Source organism: Mus caroli, unplaced genomic scaffold, assembly GCF_978045245.1.
Source record: "Mus caroli unplaced genomic scaffold, Mus_caroli_1 scaffold_12, whole genome shotgun sequence".
In the NCBI taxonomy this organism is placed as follows: Eukaryota; Metazoa; Chordata; class Mammalia; order Rodentia; family Muridae; genus Mus; species Mus caroli.
This window is the reverse complement of record NW_028227267.1, coordinates 5,806,051-5,826,385: the sequence shown is the minus strand read 5'-3', so window position 1 is coordinate 5,826,385 and position 20,335 is coordinate 5,806,051. Positions and strand designations below refer to the sequence as shown.

Below are 20,335 nucleotides of genomic sequence, written 5' to 3'. Positions count from 1 at the left end.
TGAGTGGGAGAGAAATGCTTGGGAGAAAGAATAGAGATGTAATATGTCAAGGAGCTATGTGACCTCTGTGGTGGTAGTAACTTATGAAGTGAATCATTAGCTGAGTAAGATGATGTATGTCTGTGTATGCAAATGCAACAGAAATGTCTCATCATACACATACACAAATCTGGCTGGCAAGAGGAAAGAAAAAGTCTTCTAAAAACAAAACCTTGCAAGCTAGGGAGATAAAGGAAAAACAAAACCAAACAAAGAGCAGCAAAGCAGAGCACCTATCCTAAGAGGTAAAAGTAGTCAAGTATCAAGCCAAAGAACAGTGGGAGCACTGTGATCTGTCACTGGGCCTCTGTCACCCTGGCTCTAGGTTATAGCAGCCTGACTTCCTCCTTCCACTTTGCCCTGGGCTGTAGCCCTTGGAGTGTGGCTTTGTCTTCCACTAAGGCACTCACGCATGGATTGGTAGGATCTTAGACCTGTCCGTGCCCAACCTGCTGAAACACACTTCAGTGAACTCAAATGCCTTATCACAGAACCATGACACCACATTGCTACCTAGAGCTAGGCCTGTGCTGAACATTACACTTTCTATACTGAACCAGTCTCTTAGGATTTCAGATCATTTATTATTTATTATAAACCCTAGTAAGATTTGGTTGCTGGGAAGTTTTTTGTGATGTTGTTTTGGTCGATATGCAGAGTTCCAGCTACCATGGCTAGGTATATATTATGTAATCCACACACTTCAATGTAGTAGCAGAATGAATAGTGTCTTAGAATCCTACTCCATGTAAACTCTATTAGATGAGACTTTTGCCATTGGATGAGCTACTTTGGCCAGCTACCTTGCTTATTTTAACATAAGCATTCAGCTTGAAATTTAAGTTTCCTTTAAGCTTTCATGCAGAGTCAGAAACTGGCATATGTTATTCAATGGTCTCATTTTTATTACTTGCGTTGGAGAATCATCTGGGCTGTCCAGGAGACACATGAGCTCCTGCTAGCTCACTAAATACTTCAAGACTCAGCTTCCCCATTTGTACAATAGAGATCATAACAATGCTTTGCGAAGAGACCTAAGTGAGACACAAGTCCAGAATAAAGCATACTGGATGTGGAGAATGTCACTGTTTATTATTACAAATACTGTCATTTTATGTGTACATACATGCCACATGCATATATTTTTGCATATATATTCACACGTAGGGTGCACAAGCTGGGTGCATGTGTCAGGTGTATATGTAAGTTTATACATATGCAAGTGTAGCCCAAGATTGATTAGGAGTCTTCTACAATTACTCTTCACCATTTTTTGAGGAAGAATCTTTCAGTTGGAGCCAGAGCCCAGTATTTTGTGTGAGTGTTGTTGATCTGAACTCTGGCCCTCATATTTGCATGGCAACAGCCTTATCCACTGAGCCATTTCCCCATCCCACAAACACAGTTATTAATAAAGCAATACCAGCTTGCCCTTCTCCAGACACTGAAGAGATAGTTTCATTTAATATTCTTTCTGTCCTTCTGAACAAAACTCAAAACTTTGCACACATGGCTTTACTTTAACTGGAGAACCATGGTCTGTTTTAAATGGTTCTGTGGGTGTACTGGTAATTTTTTAAGGAAAGACTACTCTAAAATGGAAGTCTTTTATTGACAAAATGCAATAAAACCCAGCAGAATTCAATTACCCCTTGATTGGGTCAGGTCAACCAAGAAGGGAATGAGGGAACTGTACATTTGAAATCAACAAATTGAATTTAGTGCCTTCTGCAACCTCAGCAATTGCTTCCTCACTCCTTCACACAAGATCAGAGGTAGACCCAGCAGCTTCCAGATTCTCAGCAGGCATGCTCTATCTCCAATGAACAGCTTTTGACCCTTGTTTAGCTTCTAAATTAATGATGTTTGCTCATAAAATTACTGCAGCTACAAAATATATGTTGAGTGTAACCTCTCTTCTTCTGCAACAATACACATGAAGATGAAGATGTACATACATACATACTTGTGTGCATACATGTTTGTATACACACACACACATACACACACAGGGAAGGAACTCAGTTAGGAACCTGGTGGCCGGAACTGGAACAAAAACCATTAGCAGAAAATTGCTTACCAGCTTGCTTCCCAAGGCTCTCTCAGACTGTCCCAGGTTTGTACCACTTCCAGTGGGATGAGCTTTCCCCCATCAACCATTTTTAGAATGCCATACAGATTTGCCTATAGGCCAAGCTGATGGAGGCATAGTCTCAACTGAGATTCCTTCTTCCATATGACTCTAGTTTGTGTCAAACTGACAAAAGAACCTAACCAACGATCATCACACAATGTTCAAATGCATGGATGAAGTCTGCTGTAACAACTCTTAGCTGACATTATCCTTCATAAATTATCTTCACTCCTTTTTTCAGATCAAGTACTCATCTAGAATTCCACTTCCATTTCTCGTTCCCCTCATTTCACATCAGTGAACAGCTGATGAGCCTAACACTCCACCATCTATCATTGACATTGATAGGTACAGTAGAGGTTGAATTTTGATTTTATTTCTTTATACATATGGGCACAGTTATCAATTCTGTTAAATGAACCTGATGAATTAGTAATTGAGATAGAGTTATTCAACAGAAGGTTCAGAAAGCAATGTTGATTCTGTCATCTCCTTCTTCCAAAGCTCTGGCCTCTGCTAACATGCCCCAGATGCTATACTTGAGTAGCAGGAATAGGCTTGACAGACACATGCTGATCTTGGAGGACATGCTGGCATATATCCAAATAGTGGTATTAGGGAACATGGATTTTGCTGATGGTGTGGTTTGGGTTTGTTTTACATACTGTTTATCTAAGAAAATATCGCTAATGTTCAAGTTAAAGCCAAAATCTATAACATGATTCTCATAGCCCTAACCCCACCCCAAGTGGAGGTTTCTGGATGTCTCTCCTCTTTAAGCACCATCCATCTCCTTCCTCACCATCTAACAGTTTTCTACATACACACTGCATTCCTACTCACACTGAATTCCCACCCACACTGTATTCCCACCCATACTGCATTCACACACATATTACATTCCCAGTCACACTTTATACCCACTCACACTGCTTCCCCACCCAAACTACATCCCCACCCATACTGCATTCACACACACACACACACACACACACCACACTGCAGTCACACAAACACACACCGCTTATTCACACATACTGCATTCCCAACCCACAATGCATTCCCAACCTACAATACATTCTCATCTACACTGCATTCCCACCCACACTGCATTCCCTCAGTGTGTTGAGCTATTACTTATGCAAAGGTTTGACACATGTTCATTTCTATTTTGTAACATTTTTAAATTTTAATTCACTTACCATGATATTGACCATTTTTGTTATTATCTTTATTTTAGTTTTGTATCTATGTGTTTCAACTCCATGTATGTCTGTATAACACATGGATGCCTGGTGCCCTCAGAGGCCAAAAGAGGTCAGTGTGTTCCCTAGAATTGGAAGTACTGAGGGTTGTGAGCCGCTTTGTGGGTGCTGTGGACCAAACTTTAATCTTCTGCAAGGGCAGCAAGTACTGCTGAACGCTGAGCCACTGCCCCCACTCAAATCAAAGTGTACAGTGTGTTAATATTAGTCTCTCCATGGCTGGATGGTGTGTGCCTATCACAACACTTGATCCCAAAACTGTTTCATCACCCCCCCAAAGAAATTTTGAGACACTTAGTCACCATGCCAGAGTCTCCCACTGCCAGCTACAGTAAAACATGAAGCTGGGATTTGACTGCATGGATTTGTTTATTCTGAATGTTTTGTACAAATGAAAGCATATAGTATTTGACTTTTTTACACATGACTTCTTTCACGGTTTCTCTATGGCATATCAAGCATAAGAACTTTATTACTGTTGCCCGCCGCTTTTGTTCCCCCTGGTAAGAACACACTCAGGGCAACCGGAATCTTCTGCGGCACAAGCTTTATTGCTTACCCCATCAGGAGCCAGTGGAGAAGAGAGCCAGAGAGAGAGATGGCGGAGCCCCCTCCCTTTTATGGAGGACTGTCCTCCGCCTCGGACGTGTCACTCCCTGATTGGCTGCAGCCCATCAGCCAGAGTTGTCGTCACGGGAAAGGCAGAGCACATGGGGTGGGAAACTACCCCAGCGCATGTGCAGATGGTTTGTTTACTACTTAGAACACAGGTGTCAGTGCCATCTTATAATGGCGAATGTGAGGACGGCTCCTTACATATTACTTTTATTGACAAGTAATGTTCTATTCCATACCATGTTTTATCCATTTATAAGCTTATGGACATTTGGGTTGTTTCCATTTTCCCTATTAAGAAAAATGATGCATGAATATTCTTATGCTAGTTTCTGGGTGAACATATGTTATAATTTCTCTTGCATACATATTTAGGAGTAAGGTTGCTGGAACCTCTGATAGCTCAATTTTTCCAGTTAAAGAACTGCTACACCTTTCGAAAGTGGCAGGCTACATTTCCTCCAGTACTGAATAATTTCCTATATCCTGTCATCGTTTGCTGCCCTTATAATCTTTTTGGAGATTAACCACTGCATTGACATTAAGTAGGATCTCATTTTTCCTTCTTAGTGTTTTTGATCTGGACAATTTCTGGTCATTTCTGAAGCTGTTGCTTAAAGGTACATTCCAGAAGGAAACATCCCTTGACTTTCCTATGCCCACCATAGGCTAGGATTCCCCTGAGAAACTCACCTTCCTTCAGGGTTAGTAACACTGAACTTCACCCAGAGCAGAAACCAACCATTCCCTCTCATTTCCCATTCCATGCCCAGCACCCACTCACTGTGTAAAACAGAGTTGCTTATCAAAAGCATGTTCAATGAATGACAGATTAAAGAGAGGGAAGAAAGGTAAATCATACTATGAGGCTATCTGCTTCAGAATTAATATGGTAAATGTTTCAGTCTAGTTCATTTCCCTAGCATTCCCAAAGAGCAGGTAATTAAAGAAAATCTGACCCAATCACCAGAACTCCTGTTCCTGATGCCTGTGCCACACTGTAACTTAACCTGTCTGTTAAGGGAAAAAGTCGTTCCATGAAATCAAGTGGATCATGCAAACTGTTCCCTAAGTCATGAATTAAAGTAAAAAGAGTGTTTCTTGGACTGGAGAAATGACTCAGCCAGTATAGAGTGCTGGCTGCTCTTCCAAAAGACCCAGGTTCAATTCCCAGCACCCATATGGCATCTTACAACTGTCTGTAATTCTGACACCCTCATACAGACATAAATACAAGCAGAACACCAATGTACATAAAATAAAAAATAAATAAATCATTTCTAAAAAGAATGTGTCTTTATGAAATGTCCAGCTTAATGATTTCCCTCCTCCTGCTACAAATGCAACTTCACTTCTAGATCTTTTGGTATGTCTGGGAGGTGTTCCTGAAAATTCTAATGACAGTGGCCCTTGGGACTCATTCCGATAACATTTATCCTGCTTGATGCCTTGTTTAGCTAGCATAAACAAGTTGATATAGATAATTTAAAAAGACTTTGGAGTCAGACATGAATTTAAACCCTTGCCCACAAAAACTATCTGGGTGTTTCAAGACAAATTATGTGATCAGTCTAAATTTGCATTTCTTTATCTCTAAGTGGTGAAGTGCAAAAAACGAACCCACATTCTAGAGTTTGTTGTAGATATTAAGTTAAATAATGTATTCAAAACAAAAGTGTTTCATCATGCTAGCTCTGTCGCTATTGGTATTATTTCATGATTAGTGTTACTGTATAAACTGGTGGAATGCATACACTGTGGACACTTTCAAAGGGGTTATTTACATTTAGCTTAGTAGGAAAAGCTAAATAAGGGTTGGCAATGACTGCAGAGACACTGTTACTTCTACATGTAGGTTCCCCAGTGAAACTCAGGTGCCACTGACAAGCTTCATTAATGCTGACTTACAAGTGTCTGCATTATTGCTGATGCACTGCCAACTCAACCTGAGTGGTCAGACATTCCTTTTGTAAACTTCCTAACTTTGGAACTTTGTAACCACTCAAGGCACATGTGCCAGGCCCCTGCCTGAGGAGTGCCAGCATTCAGGCCCCACCAAGTATTTGCTGTTTTGTAATGACTGTAGCAGCCTTCCCAGCCCCTGAAGATGGGAAATTGGCCAGGACCTGTCCTACAAGAAAAAAACTAATCTCACCAATCCCTGAATTTGCCACAATATCAGACCATATAATCCCTCAGATCCCAGGTCAATCTAGAGAGCTCTGACCCACTTCCTCAAAAAACCTTATACAAGCCCTGTGCTATGCTCAGTTCTCTGCTGCTTCTTGCCCAAGAGAGGCAATGGCTCTTCTGTATTTTTCCTTCCAGTAAATCTCTTGTGTGAGGTGTGTTGTGCAGTGACTTTGCATTCTTTGGCTCCTGACTGCCTGAATACATTTCCCATCAAAGCTGTAACACATTTCTGAAGAATCTTAGTTCCTGTAACATATTAGAGTCACCACTTTCTTCCAGCTCACACCCTTAAAATATTTGTGTAATATGACTTCTTTGGGTGGCTATAGTTGAAAGTGTTGCTTAAGCATTTCATTGGTCTCTATAATGGACTACTATGCTGTGTGAAATGCTCTCCTTGGGGAGCTTACAACCTAAACCTCTCAAGGGTTCAAGTTAGGACCTGGCAGAATGAAGACCGTCCATTCACTTATTCATGTACCAAATGCCTAATGAAAGCCAGCTTTAGGGTATACAGAAAAAAGAACCCAAATCCACACTTGCACAGAGACTGGTAGTCCCTACTGAGGAAGCAATACTGATAGGAAAAACAAACAACAGACAAGCATAATCATCTAAATAGCTTTACCAGTAACAAACACCACAAATGTTATGAAGCAGCTTGATGAGATTCAAAATGTGGGAAGAAGTGTAATTATATTATAATTCCAAATATTTTTTTTAAAAAGAAGTACAATAAAATGTCAAAAGGAAAGAAAGCACAATAGTGAGTAGTTAGCAGGAGGTTCCCAGGGAGGTTGTGATTATTGCAACTTGGTGGGCAAGCACAGGTAGAAAAGTCCATGGAAAATTCACAGAAAGATTATAACTGCAGCAGGTTAGGCAGGTTATGTGTGGAGCAGAAGGGTGGGCCCTAACACACTGAGGAAAGGGGCTGGAAACACAGAAGGGACCCAAGGCTTACTGGGCCACTTTCTTAAGTCTCAGCAGAAGGCTGGGCTTATTTCAGAGTCTCTCTCCCCTTCTCACCTCTGCAGGATGAATTACCATCTCTGTGGTATTCATTTCCATAGGTCAAGCTAGAATCTGTAAATAAGACTTACAAATTCTTCACTGGATGTTTCCTGGTGGATAGTGTTAGCAGATGTGACAGTGGGCATTTCAACTTCTACAATGTCAATTGTCTTCTTGCCTCTGATGGTTTCAGGCTGCAACAGGTGACCTTTGAAGTGCCCACCTGTGAGGGAAAGGAACAGCAGAAGCTGGCATTGGTTGGAGACTCCTCATCCTCAGCAGAATTCTTTGTCACCGTGGCTGTGTTCGCCTTTCTCTACTCCCTGGCTGCCACGGTCGTGTACATTTTCTTCCAGAACAAGTACCGCGAAAACAACCGGGGCCCACTCATTGTAAGTTGCTGTCTTTTTTGAAATAATTTCTGTCCCTTATACCTTCTTTGGCAAGTGCCAGAAGGGCTTTGGAGTCATCTGTGCCTGTGAGGCTGGAGTGTGAAAGGCAATCATAGTTGATATCATCCAGATCTCTTGCATCTACAATAGAAAACACAATGCCTACTGATTTCTGAGCCCTGGGATGGGAACGTAGCACAAGATCTGGTAGAAATCATTTTGAAAACAGAACAAACGAAGGCTAGGAAGCCCATGAGACCCAGAAAGAACAGTGAGGCCTGATGTGACCTTATAGTTCCAGTATTATGGAGTTAGGCAGCCACTATTTTCAGTAGCCATGGTTTTGCTTTTTCTGCAATGCATTGTTTCCTTATTATATGGTAGCCTGAGCAACAAACTAGTTAAATTGAACCTCTCTCCTCCCACCACCCCAGTACTCTCCACTCTCCCCATCACACCCTTACTCACCCCACCAACCATTCCGTTCTCTTTGAAAGTGGTTCAATGACTCAAATTGGTGAAATCAATATAGCCTTACATGTTACTTATCCTGATATGACCATGTATAACCATGTATGTACCTAAAGAGGAAAATAAATATATTTCACAATTTACAGCTATATTTACTTAAAAGTCAATTTTTCTGAAATGATCTGCATCTAAAAATGTCTTATTTGCTTTTTTCTCTTAATAATTATGTTAGTTACCTTTTTGTTCTGATAACAAAATATCTAAGATAATTAACTTACATAGGAGAAGGGAATTGGGAGGCTTGTGGTTTTAAAATTGCAGCTTATGATTAGATAGAGTTATTATTCTTAGACATCAGGTAGGAGTGCCAGCTAACCATAGTGAGTAGCAAACTGCTAATCTTACGACCAGAAAGCAAAATAGTGAGGGGCTCGGGATCCCACAATCCTATCAAAAGGCATATTACACCAGTGTTCTAAGGACCACGTATAGGGCCATATGTCCTATCCACTCTCTCCTCAAACATCCACCATGGGAACTAATTATTTTATGCACAAGCCTTTGGGAGACATTGAATGACCAAATAATAGCAATTATATACTCCCATTTTACAGAAGAAAGCAGCCGTTCCTGCCATTACAAAGCTTATTGCATGTCATCTTTATAGGCTACAATTCATTGGAGACAGTGGAGAGTAACTATATTGTCAGTACTGACAGCAGAGAATTGTCTAATGCTTGGGTGAATCTTCTTTGGCTATGAGGTGACATACAATTTCTTGCTCTCAATAAAATCAATATTCATAACCTGCTTGTCTATTGGGAGATTATTAAAATATTTTTGATTATAGATTACTATGTGATTTGAGGTCTGTATGTCAGAAACAAGAAAATAGCAACATCGCTATAATAAACTCCATCTCTTTTCATGTGCTTTTCGTGCCTGCACTTTTCTCAACAGTGTATAATACACCCCAAGGTATTTGGAAGATAAGTGAAGAAAAATAAAAAGTCATCTATCTCAGAGACATAAACCTGCAATACAATTTAGGTTTTTAGATTAATAATAACTTACTAACTGTATAGAAAATTTTGTTATTTTAGACAAGTGTGCATTAATAATAATTTTACAGTCAATCAAGCTCCTTAGGGAGCCAAGGACAATTAAAAAGTAATTTAAACTCCATGTATACATTTTTGTTGCAAAGAAATACAATATGGTAATCAATAAAGTGCTTTGAAAAATAGGATAGTAGGCTATAATTCTTTGGGAAATTAAAATAGAAATTTAAGTTCAAAGCACATAAATAATAAATCTGCCAACTACTAAGAAATTTGTTTATTTTTTGATGACTCACAAAAAAAATCAAATAAGTATTAATTCTATCATTTCAAATTGATACAGTACCATTATACTTCCAAAGGCTCACACTGAGACTATGCCAGAAATCCTTTTCTTTCAAGTAGTGTTCATAGGTATGGAGAGTTGTATAGAATTCCTTTAGTAAGTCATATCTCTTCAATCTGATCTATAGATTATGGAGAAGTGAACAAATTGGGAAGGGCACCTGCAAGGGTGTCTGTTTAGCGCTCTGTGGTCAGCGAGAAGGAAGAGTGCAACCTCACACCTGTAGCATCTTTGGGCTGGTGCCTTTTTCTCTCATCTCAAAATGGAAGCCGAGTCGCTTCACGTCTCCTGTGATATACTTGGAAGAGAGTGGCAGCAAAGCAGGAAGGAGGTTCTTTGGGTTTGGGGGGGGGGGTTGTTTGCTTGTTTGTTTGTTTGTTTTAGATGAAGAAGACACTCAGAATTCTAAGGGCCAAGGCAAAATCCTCATTCCAAAGAAAGAACTCTGCACGGCCAGTTTACTCATACACTGGGAAAAAGTCCATTTGTTATTTTAAACGAAAAAACTTATTTTAGTCACATAAAATCATTTTGTTGAGTCATGCTGTTCTAGCCCTGCGCAAATAGTCTTTCTCATCAACAAATGTCTAATGAGATCAAAAGTTATATAATACACCAAACAGGTTTATTATTATTATTACTATTATTATTATTATTACATCCTAGGGTTATATCCTAGGGGAAGGGACAAAGAAGAGATAATTCTACTAATGAAAACAGAAAGAGCCCAGTATGAAACTTCTGTGATATTAAGAGAAAATCCAATAATCAAAGTTTATTTTTAAAAAAGCATATATCCTAGGGATCCGACAGGGAGACATCTTGCAGTTGGTAGAGCTGTGAAGAGCAAACCCTCTTGGTTCCAATCTTGCCACAAGTTGCTGCTCACAAGGAGCCAGTGTAAGCAGATGCAGCCTTGGGATGATTTGGATGATGCCCACTCAACTCTCTGTTATTAGAGAGGCACTTGCTGAGGGTCTAACCATTTTCCTAGTTCTTACTCCATCTTGTATATGTAGAAAGATGGCCACTGGCCATGACTGCAGCAGGCCCTTCCCCTTACCATTGATTCTTTGATGTTTTCACTGTTTCGCCTTTGGTAGTAGTTTGGTTTCCAGTGCTGTGACGAACTTAGCCTAAGAGAGAAAGTGTTTGTTTGGCTCCCAGTGCCAAGTTATAGTTATAGTCCATCACTGTGGAGAAGCCAAGGCAGCTGGAACTCTAAACAGCTAAGTCACATCACAGCCACAGAGCAAAGAGCGAAGAGTTATTTCATGAAAGCTAGTGCTTGACTCACCATCTCTACTCTTATACAGTTGAAGACCAAACCCAAAGAACAGTCATCCCATCTCCATTAAAGTAATCAAAACCAAAATAACTTCCTACAGACACACCAAAGGCGAGTCTTCTTACACAACACTTCATGGAGAATTCCTCCTTAGACTATGTCAAGCTGACAATTAAAACTGAACATCACAATATTTTGGATTTTTTTAGAACATACACTTGAATTTTTTTTAATTATATGATTTGAGATGGCTCTGGTCAGTCTTGCAATATGATATAAAGAAGTGTTTTTAATTACACTAGCAAGAACTGATTCCATCAGCTTTACAAAATCAGATACCTATCTGAAAACAAACAAATTCCCATGGTGATTTACAGTCTTCTAGGATATGACATCATACATTGTAAATGAGAGAAGTGAGAAGGATGACACTACTAAAAAAACCCATGAATCCTAACAATGACATCAACTCATACTCCATGAACTAACAGAATATATTGAGTTGGCTTAGTGTTCACAACAGCCCTAGTTTATATTATTGTTCACATAGCTAAGTAATGGGAAGATTGGGAATGTCATCAGCTCTTCTATACCACATCACCAGCAGGTAGGGAGTATCAGTTAAACCCAAATCAAGAGCCCCTAAGCCATCATGTAAGGTTCTCAATTCCATAGTCTACAAAAGTTGTATCAGGGAGATGTATGTGAGGCTATGAGCACCCGGTAACATATTTGCTATGTCTGCTACATTGGAAACAGATGGTTTCTAGGTTCTTCTGACCACTCAATATCTATGTGGGCTTATGAAGTTACTGTTATATATTTCTAATGCTAGAACAATGGGAAACAACATTTGGGGTTTATTCTTTTGCCAATAACAGGAGAGGAAGCAGGCTTCAGAATGGCCAGGTTGATGTGTTATAAGTCAATGAAGCACGTATATCAGTGGCTACCTAAAACTATTTTAATCTACTAGAAAAAATGATAAAAGTATCTTTTTAAAGTAGAAATGAGAATTTTAATATCTTCAGAAGGAAGTTAATGGCTAACAATGCTGAGTGATCCAGAAACAAGAGAACTGACCCATAGGAGTGAGCCAGCTGCCATATCTGCTACAGTGACTTGCTATTTGGTTGGACAGATGCCAGCTCTCAGAAAGCAGTAGTCATCTGAATGGTACATGTCTGAGGAATTGAAATGTCTCATCTGGTTATGTTTTGTCATGTTTCACAAAGTATGGCTTTCAAGCCAGTCTTTTACCCAGGATTGTGCATCATGGTATTCTGGATCTTTTCAGATCTCATGTCAAAAGGGATTTAGGTTTTCTCAACTGAATGTGAAGTTGGTTTAAAAGAATGACTTGTCTTACATGACTGACAAAATGCACTAAGGATGCGTAATGTAAGCAGTGGTCCACATCCCTAACCAGCATCAGTGCAATGCTGTAAGAAGAAGTTTAGCTTAAAGTGACTATTCTAGGAATTACAACCTTTCTCAATACGTACCTTAATATTTTATTTTTAAAGAAGGGATGGAGGGAGGGAGAGAGAGGGAGGGAGGACAAATGAAAGAAGATGTATTATTTGAACTCTCTTATCCAACTGCACAAAGGTGTCCAATTTGATAAGAGGTGGCTTATGATTCTGGGGGAGTTTACCCACTGTACCACATACTGCTATGCTGGCTTGCATTTATATTTTGTCCAGTGTTTCACAAATATTTTTAATATGTTCTCATTTAGGCACAAAATAATCCTGAGAGAAAAGTGGAACAATGAGTCAACTCTCTTTTGCAAACTCAGTGTAATTATCCACAAACATTGGAAAGCTGGTCTGGGAGCTTCGGAGCCAGGCTGTTACCAGAAGACAGGTGCACAGTGAGGGCTAGAACTACCCTCTAATGGTTATGGTTAAACCACAAAGTCTTAGGCTGAAGTCCGATCTTTTGACCTGTGCTTAAATAGATGGAAGCCTGTTATAGTCTCTGCACAGGTGCTGTAAGGACAGAGGAGTAGAGGCTAGCAGGCCCTGTATAGGGAAAGGCACACTGTAGTGAGAAGTCAATGATACCAGATTCTAACATTCTTTTTTTTTTCCATTTTTTTATTAGGTATTTAGCTCATTTACATTTCCAATGCTGTACCAAAAGTCCCCCCATACCTCCCCACTCCTCTACTCACCCACTCCCCCTTTTTGGCCCTGGCATTCCCCTGTACTGGGGCATATAAAGTTTGCAAGTCCAATGGACCTCTCTTTCAAGTGATGGCCTATTAGGCCATCTTTTGATACATATGCAACTAGAGACAAGAGCTCCGGGATACTGGTTAGTTCATATTGTTGTTCCACCTATAGGGTTGCAGTTCCTTATGTTCCTTGGGTGCTTTCTCTAGCTCCTCCATTGGGGGCGCTGTGATCAATTCCATAGCTGACTGTGAGCATCCACTTCTGTGTTTGCTAGGCCCTGGCATAGTCTCACAAGAGACAGCTATATCTGGGTCCTTTCAGCAAAATCTTGCTAGTGTATGCAATGGTGTCAGCATTTGGAAGCTGATCATGGGATGGATCTCTGGATATGGCAATCACTAGATGGTCCATCCTTTTGACACACTTCCAAATTTTGTCTCTGTAACTCCTTCCATGGGTGTTTTGTTCCCTATTCTAAGAAGGGGCAAAGTGTCCACACTTTGGTCTTCATTCTCTTGAGTTTAATGTGTTTAGCAAATTGTATCTTATATCTTGGGTATCCTAAGTTTCTGGGCTAATATCCACTTATCAGTGAGTACATATTGTGAGAGTTCCTTTATGATTGGGTTACCTCACTCAGGATGATGCCCTCCAGGTCCGTCCATTTGCCTAGGAATTTCATAAATTCATTTTTTAATAGCTGAGTAGTACTCCATTGTGTAAATGTACCACATTTTCGGTATCCATTCCTCTGTTGAGGGGCATCTGGGTTCTTTCCAGCTTCTGGCTATTATAAATAAGGCTGCTATGAACATACTGGAGCATGTGTCCTTCTTACCGGTTGGGACATCTTCTGGATATATGGCCAGGAGAGGTATTGCTGGATCCTCCCTTAGTTCTATGTCCAATTTTTTGAGGAACCGCCAGACTGATTTCCAGAGTGGTTGTACAAGCTTGCAATCCCACCAACAATGGAGGAGTGTTCCACTTTCTCCACATCCACGCCAGCATCTGCTGTCACCTGAATTTTTGATCTTAGCCATTCTGACTGGTGTGAGGTGGAATCTCCGAGTTGTTTTAATTTGCATTTCCCTGATGATTAAGGATGTTGAACATTTTTTCAGGTGCTTCTCTGCCATTCGGTATTCCTCAGGTGAGAATTCTTTGTTCAGTTCAGAGCCATATTTTTAAATTGGGTTATTTGATTTTTTGGAGTCCATCTTCTTGAGTTGTTTATATATATTGGATACTAGTCCCCTATCTGATTTGGGATAGGTAAAGATCCTTTCCCAAACTGTTGGTGGTCTTTTTGTCTTATTGACAGTGTCTTTTGCCTTGCAGAAGCTTTGCAATTTTATGAGGTCCCATTTATCGATTCTTGATCTTACAGCACAAGCCATTGCTGTTCTATTCAGGAATTTTCCCCCTGTACCCATATCTTCGAGGCTTTTCCCTACTTTCTCCTCTATAAGTTTCAGTGTCTCTGGTTTTATGTGGAGTTCCTTAATCCACTTAGATTTGACCTTAGTACAAGGAGATAGTAATGGATCAATTGGCAATCTTCTACATGATAACAGCCAGTTGTACAAGCACCATTTGTTGAAAATGCTGTCTTTTTTCCACTGGATGGTTTTAGCTCCCTTGTCAAAGATCAAGCGACCATAGGTGTGTGGGTTCATCTCTGGGTCTTCAATTCTGTTCCATTGGTCTACTTGTCTGTCACTATACCAGTACCATGCAGTTTTTATCACTATTGCTCTGCAGTACAGCTTTAGGTCAGGCATGGTGATTCCAACAGAGGTTCTTTTATCCTTGAGAAGAATTTTTGCTATCCTAGGTTTTTTGTTATTCCAGATGAATCTGCCGATTGCCCTTTCTAATTCGTTGAAGAATTGAGTTGGAATTTTGATAGGGATTGCATTGAATGTGTAGATTGCTTTTGGCAAGATAGCCATTTTTACTATATTGATCCTGCCAATCCATGAGCATGGGAGATCTTTCCATCTTCTGAGATCTTCTTTAATTTCTCTCTTCAGAGACATGAAGTTCTTGTCATACAGATCTTTCACTTCCTTAGAGTCACGTCTAGGTATTTTATATTATTTGTGGCTATTGAGAAGGGTGTTGTTTCCCTAATTTCTTTCTCAGCCTATTTGTCCTTTGTGTAGAGAAAGGCCATTGACTTGTTTGAGTTAATTTTATATCCAGCTACTTCACTGAAGCTGTTTATCAGGCTTAGGAGTTCTATGGTGGAATTTTTAGGGTCACTTATATATACTATCATATCATCTGCAAAAAGTGATATTTTGACTTCTTCCTTTCCAATTTGTATCCCCTTAATCTCCTTTTGTTGCCTAATTGCTCTGGCTAGGACTTCAGGTACAATGTTGAATAGATATGGAGAGTGAACAGCCTTGTCTAGTCCCTGATTTTAGTGGGATTGCTTCAAGCTTCTCTCCATTTACTTGGATGCTGGCTACTGGTTTGCTGTTGATTGCTTTTATCATGTTTAGGTATGGGCCTTGAATTCCTGATCTTTCCAAGACTTTTATCATGAATGGGTGTTGGATTTTGTCAAATGCTTTCTCAGCATCTAACGAGATGATCATGTGGTTTTTGTCTTTGAGTTTGTTTATATACTGGATGACTTTGATGGATTTCCGTATATTGAACCATCCCTGCATCCCTGGGATGAAACCTACTTGGTCCCGATGGATGATTTTTTTTTATGTGTTCTTGGATTCCGTTAGCAAGAACTTTATTGAGGATTTTTGCATCAATATTCATAAGGGATATTGGTCCGACGTTCTCTATCTTTGTGGGGTCTTTTTGTGGTTTAGGTATCAGAGTAATTGTGGCTTCATAGAATGAGTTGGGTAGAGTACCTTGTGTTTCTATTTGGTGGAATAGTTTGTGAAGAACTGGGATTAGATCTTATTTGAAGGTCTGATAGAACTCTGCACTAAACCCATCTGGTCCTGGGCTTTTTTTGGTTGGGAGACTATTAATGACTGCTTCTATGGGGATGTAGGGCTGTTTAGATCATTAACCTGATCTTGATTCAACTGGTATCTGTCTAGAAACTTCTCCATTTCATCCAGGTTCTCCAGTGTTGTTGAGTATAGCCTTTGGTAGAAGGATCTGATGGTGTTTTGGATTTCTTCAGGATCTGTTGTTATGTCTCCCCTTTCATTTCTGATTTTGTTAATTAGAATGCTTTCCCTGTGCCCTCTAGTGAGTCTGGCTAAGGGTTTGTCTATCTTGTTGATTTTCTTAAAGAACTAGCTCCTCAATTGGTTGATTCTTTGAATAGTTCTTCTTGTTTCCACTTGGTTGATTTTGCCCCTGAGTTTGATTATTTCCTGCCGTCTACTCCTTTTGGATGAATTTGCTTCCTTTTGTTCTAGAGCTTTTAGGTGTGTTGTCAAGCTGCTAATGTGTGCTCTCTCTAGTTTCTTTTTGGAGGCACTTAGAGCTATGAGTTTTCCTCTTAGAAATGCTTTCATTGTGTCCCATAAATTTGGGTATGTTGTGGCTTCATTTTCATTGAACTCTAAGAAGTCCTTAATTTCTTTCTTTATTCCTTCCTTGACCAAGGTATCATTGAGAAGAGTGTTGTTCAGTTTCCACGTGAATGTTGGCTTTCTATTATTTATTTTGTTATTGAAGATCAGCCTTAGTCCATGGTGATCTGATAGGATGCATGGGACAATTTCAATATTTTTGTATCTGTTGAGGCCTGTTTTGTGACATATTATGTGGTCAGTTTTGGAGAAGGTTATATGAGGTGCTGAAAAGAAGGTATATCCTTTTGTTTTAAGATAAAATATTCTGTAGATATCTGTCAGATCCATTTGTTTAATCACTTCTGTTAGTTTCACTGTGTCCCTGTTTAGTTTCTGTTTCCATGATCTGTCCATTGGTGAAAGTGGTGTGTTGAAGTCTCCCACTATTACTGTATGAGGTGCAATGTGTGTTTGAGATTTACTAAGGTTTCTTTAATGAATGTGGCTGCCTTTGTATTTAGAGCATAGATATTCAGAATTGATAATTCCTCTTGGAGAATTTTACCTTTGATGAGAATGAAGTGCCTCTCCTTGTCTTTTTTGATGACTTTGGGTTGGAAGTCAATCTTATTAGATATTAGAATGGCTACTCCGGCTTGTTTTTTCATACCATTTGCTTGGAAAATTGCTTTCCAGCCTTTCATTCTGAGGTAGTGTCTATCTTTTTCTCTGAGATGAGTTTCCTGTAAGCAGCAAAATGTTGGGTCTTGTTTGTGTAGCCAGTTTGTTAGTCTATGTTTTTTTATTGGGGAGTTGAGACTATTGATATTGAGAGATATTAAGGAAAAGTAATTGTTGTTTCCTGTTATTTTTGTTGTTAAAGTTGGCATTCTGTTCTTGTGGCTGTCTTCTTTTAGGTTTGTTGAGGGATTACCTTCTTGTTTTTTCTCGGGTGAGGTTCCCGTCCTTGTATTGTTTTTTTGTTTTTTTGTTTTTTTTCTGTTATTATCCTTTGAAGGGCTGGATTCGTGGAAAGGTAATGTGTGAATTTGGTTTTGTCGTGGAATACTTTGGTTTCTCCATCTATGGTAATTGAGAGTTTCGCTGGGTATAGTAGCCTTGGCTGGAATTTCTGTTCTCTTAGTTTCTGTATAACATCTGTCCAGCCTCTTCTGGCTTTAATAGTCTCTGGTGAAAAATCTGGTATAATTCTGATAGACTTGCCTTTATAAGTTACTTGACCTTTTCCCTTACTGCTTTTAGTATTCTATCTTTATTTAGTGCATTTGTTGTTTTGATTATTATGTGTCGGGAGTAATTTCTTTTCTGGTCCAGTTTATTTGGAGTTCTGTAGGCTTCTTGTATGTTCATGGGCATCTCTTTCTTTAGATTTGGGAAGTTTTCTTCTATAATTTTGTTGAAGATATTTGCTGGTCCTTTCAGTTGAAAAATCTTCATTCTCATATACTCCTATTATCTGTAGCTTTAGTCTTCTCATTGTGTCCTGAATTTCCTGGATGTTTTGAGTTAGGATCTTTTTGCATTTTCCATTTTCTTTGATTGTTGTGCCGATGTTTTCTATGGAATCTTCTGCACCTGAGATTCTCTCTTCCATCTCTTGTATTCTGTTGCTTATGCTCGCATGTATGTTTCCAGAGTTCTTTCCTAGGGTTTCTATCTCCAGCGTTGCCTCACTTTGAGTTTTCTTTATTGTGTCTACTTCCCTTTTTAGATCTAGTATGGTTTTGTTCATTTCCATCACCTGTTTGGATGTGTTTTCCTGTTTTACTGTAAGGACTTCTACATGTTTGGTTGTGTTTTCCTGTTTTTCTTTAAGGACTTGTAACTCTTTAGCAGTGTTCTCCTGTATTTCTTTAAGTGAGTTATTAAAGTCCTTCTTGATGTCCTCTACCATCATCATGAGATATGCTTTTAAATCCTGGTCTGGCTTTTCGGGTGTGTTGGGGTGCCCTGGACTGGGCAAAGTGGGAGTGCTGGGTTCTGATGATGGTGAGTGGTCTTGGTTCCTGTTAGTAAGATTCTTACATTTACCTTTTGCCATCTGGTAATCTCTGGAGCTAGTTGTTATAGTTGACTCTGTTTAGAGATTTTTCCTCTAGTGATTCTGTTACCGTCTATCAGCAGACCTGGGAGACAGGCTCTCTCCACTGAGTTTCAGTGGTCAGAGCACTCTCTGCTGGCAAGCTCTCCTCTTACAGGGAAGGTGCACAGATATCTTCCATTTGGACCTCCTCCTGGCCGAAGAAGAAGGCCCAAAACAGGACCTTTCCCAGAAGTTGTGTTGCTTTGGCAGGTCACAGAAGCTGTCAGCTTTTGTGGTGCACACTCTCACCTGTGCAGACTAAGTTCCTAAGTTTGGCAGAGTCCAGGAACCAAGTTGATGCCTGCTGCTCCTGAGGCAGAGGGCTTCCGAGCCAGGCGGACACCTGTCCTCTGGCTGGAAGGGTGGCCAGATGTCTGCGGCCCGAAAAGGGTGCTGCCTCAATGGCTCTGTGGCTCCCACCTGTCCCAGAAGCTGTCCCCTTCTGTGGTGCACCCTCTCACCTGTGCAGACTAAGTTCCTAAGTTCAGTGGAGTCCCGGAACCAAGATGTCGCCTGCTGCTCCTGAGGCAGAGGGCTTGAGATTCTAACATTCTTGCAGACATTTGTTCTAATAGTTCTTGTGTCTATTAAATAGTCCTACAAAGTGAAGTTGGACTTTTGTCCAATTTATTTTGCTGTTCAATATGATTCTATGTTTATTCCCTCTATACCAGACTTCCTCTATTGCCCCAAGACATTAGGTATAGCTTGACTCATTTCTGAGTCTATTACATTGGAGGGCATAAGTGACATTCTTCCCTTGGAATTCACTCTAGTGAATTTGTTTAGTCAAACCTTGACTTGGGCGAGATCATGGGTAGAACATGGATTTTTCAGTATCTGAGCTATTGAAACTAAAAGAGTCCTCTCTCTCTCTCTCTCTCTCTCTCTCTCTCTCTCTCTCTCTCTCTCTCTCTCTCTCTCTCCCTCTCCTTTCCCTCTCTCTGCTGCCCATACCCACCTTCCCTTATTTCTTTTTATCTTCTCTCTTATTTCCTTCTTCCCATCTTTTTCCTCATCTTGTCAGTTCTACTTCAAATCTGAGTGATTTTTACTGTAATAGTACTAAGCATCCTTAATGGGCCAACCAACATGAATGGGTGGATGAGTTATAAGCATTTGTTACATTAATAAAACTCACTATGAAGCTCTTACTAGTAGTCGGCCTGCTCAAGCATGTGAGCAGGGCTTTGGTACCCTAAGAAGGGGAATGGCTTCCTGAGATGGACCCATGTGCCCACATACCCAGTAGCATGAAATCTTTTTGAAGATTTCAAAGCATTTGGAAGCTGGCAGATAAAATAGAGAACATTGTTTTTTTACATTTTGGCCCAGACGCAATGGAATTGATTCTTGAACAACATCATTTGAAATCCCTGAGTGTACTCCCTGTTAATGGTAGATATGTTTGTCAGAATCCAAAGCCTGACTTGTCAGGCATGCACTATACTTTGGATCTGCTTGATTTCTGTGTAAAAAATGTTGACAACACAAAAGGGGTGAATTCACCTTTAAAGGAACTCTTAATCTAAACTACTATAAAACTTGCATGAGTAAATAGTTTCCCCACAGGAATAGCACAGATAGAAGCAAACAAATTAATCTGTTTAAAATGGCCCTAGCATACTATGGACATGCTTTATCACAGTTGATATCTACAGTTCTTTTAAGCTTTTTAATGATTAGTGAATTCTTAATTACAATTTAAATGGAGATAAATTTCC

At 39.9% G+C, this 20,335-nt stretch overlaps 1 protein-coding gene across 6 annotated transcripts in view; it reads left to right on the top strand.

Annotated features, from left to right (window-relative positions):
* Positions 1-20,335, top strand: part of Synpr (synaptoporin) — a 350,940-nt gene that overhangs the window by 281,368 nt on the left and 49,237 nt on the right. For all 6 annotated transcript variants that reach the window (XM_021182224.3, XM_085828359.1, XM_029468702.1 and 3 more), the window contains one exon: positions 7,454-7,652. In XM_021182224.3, the coding sequence (XP_021037883.1) occupies positions 7,454-7,652 (199 nt within the window). The remainder of the gene's footprint in view (positions 1-7,453; positions 7,653-20,335) is intronic.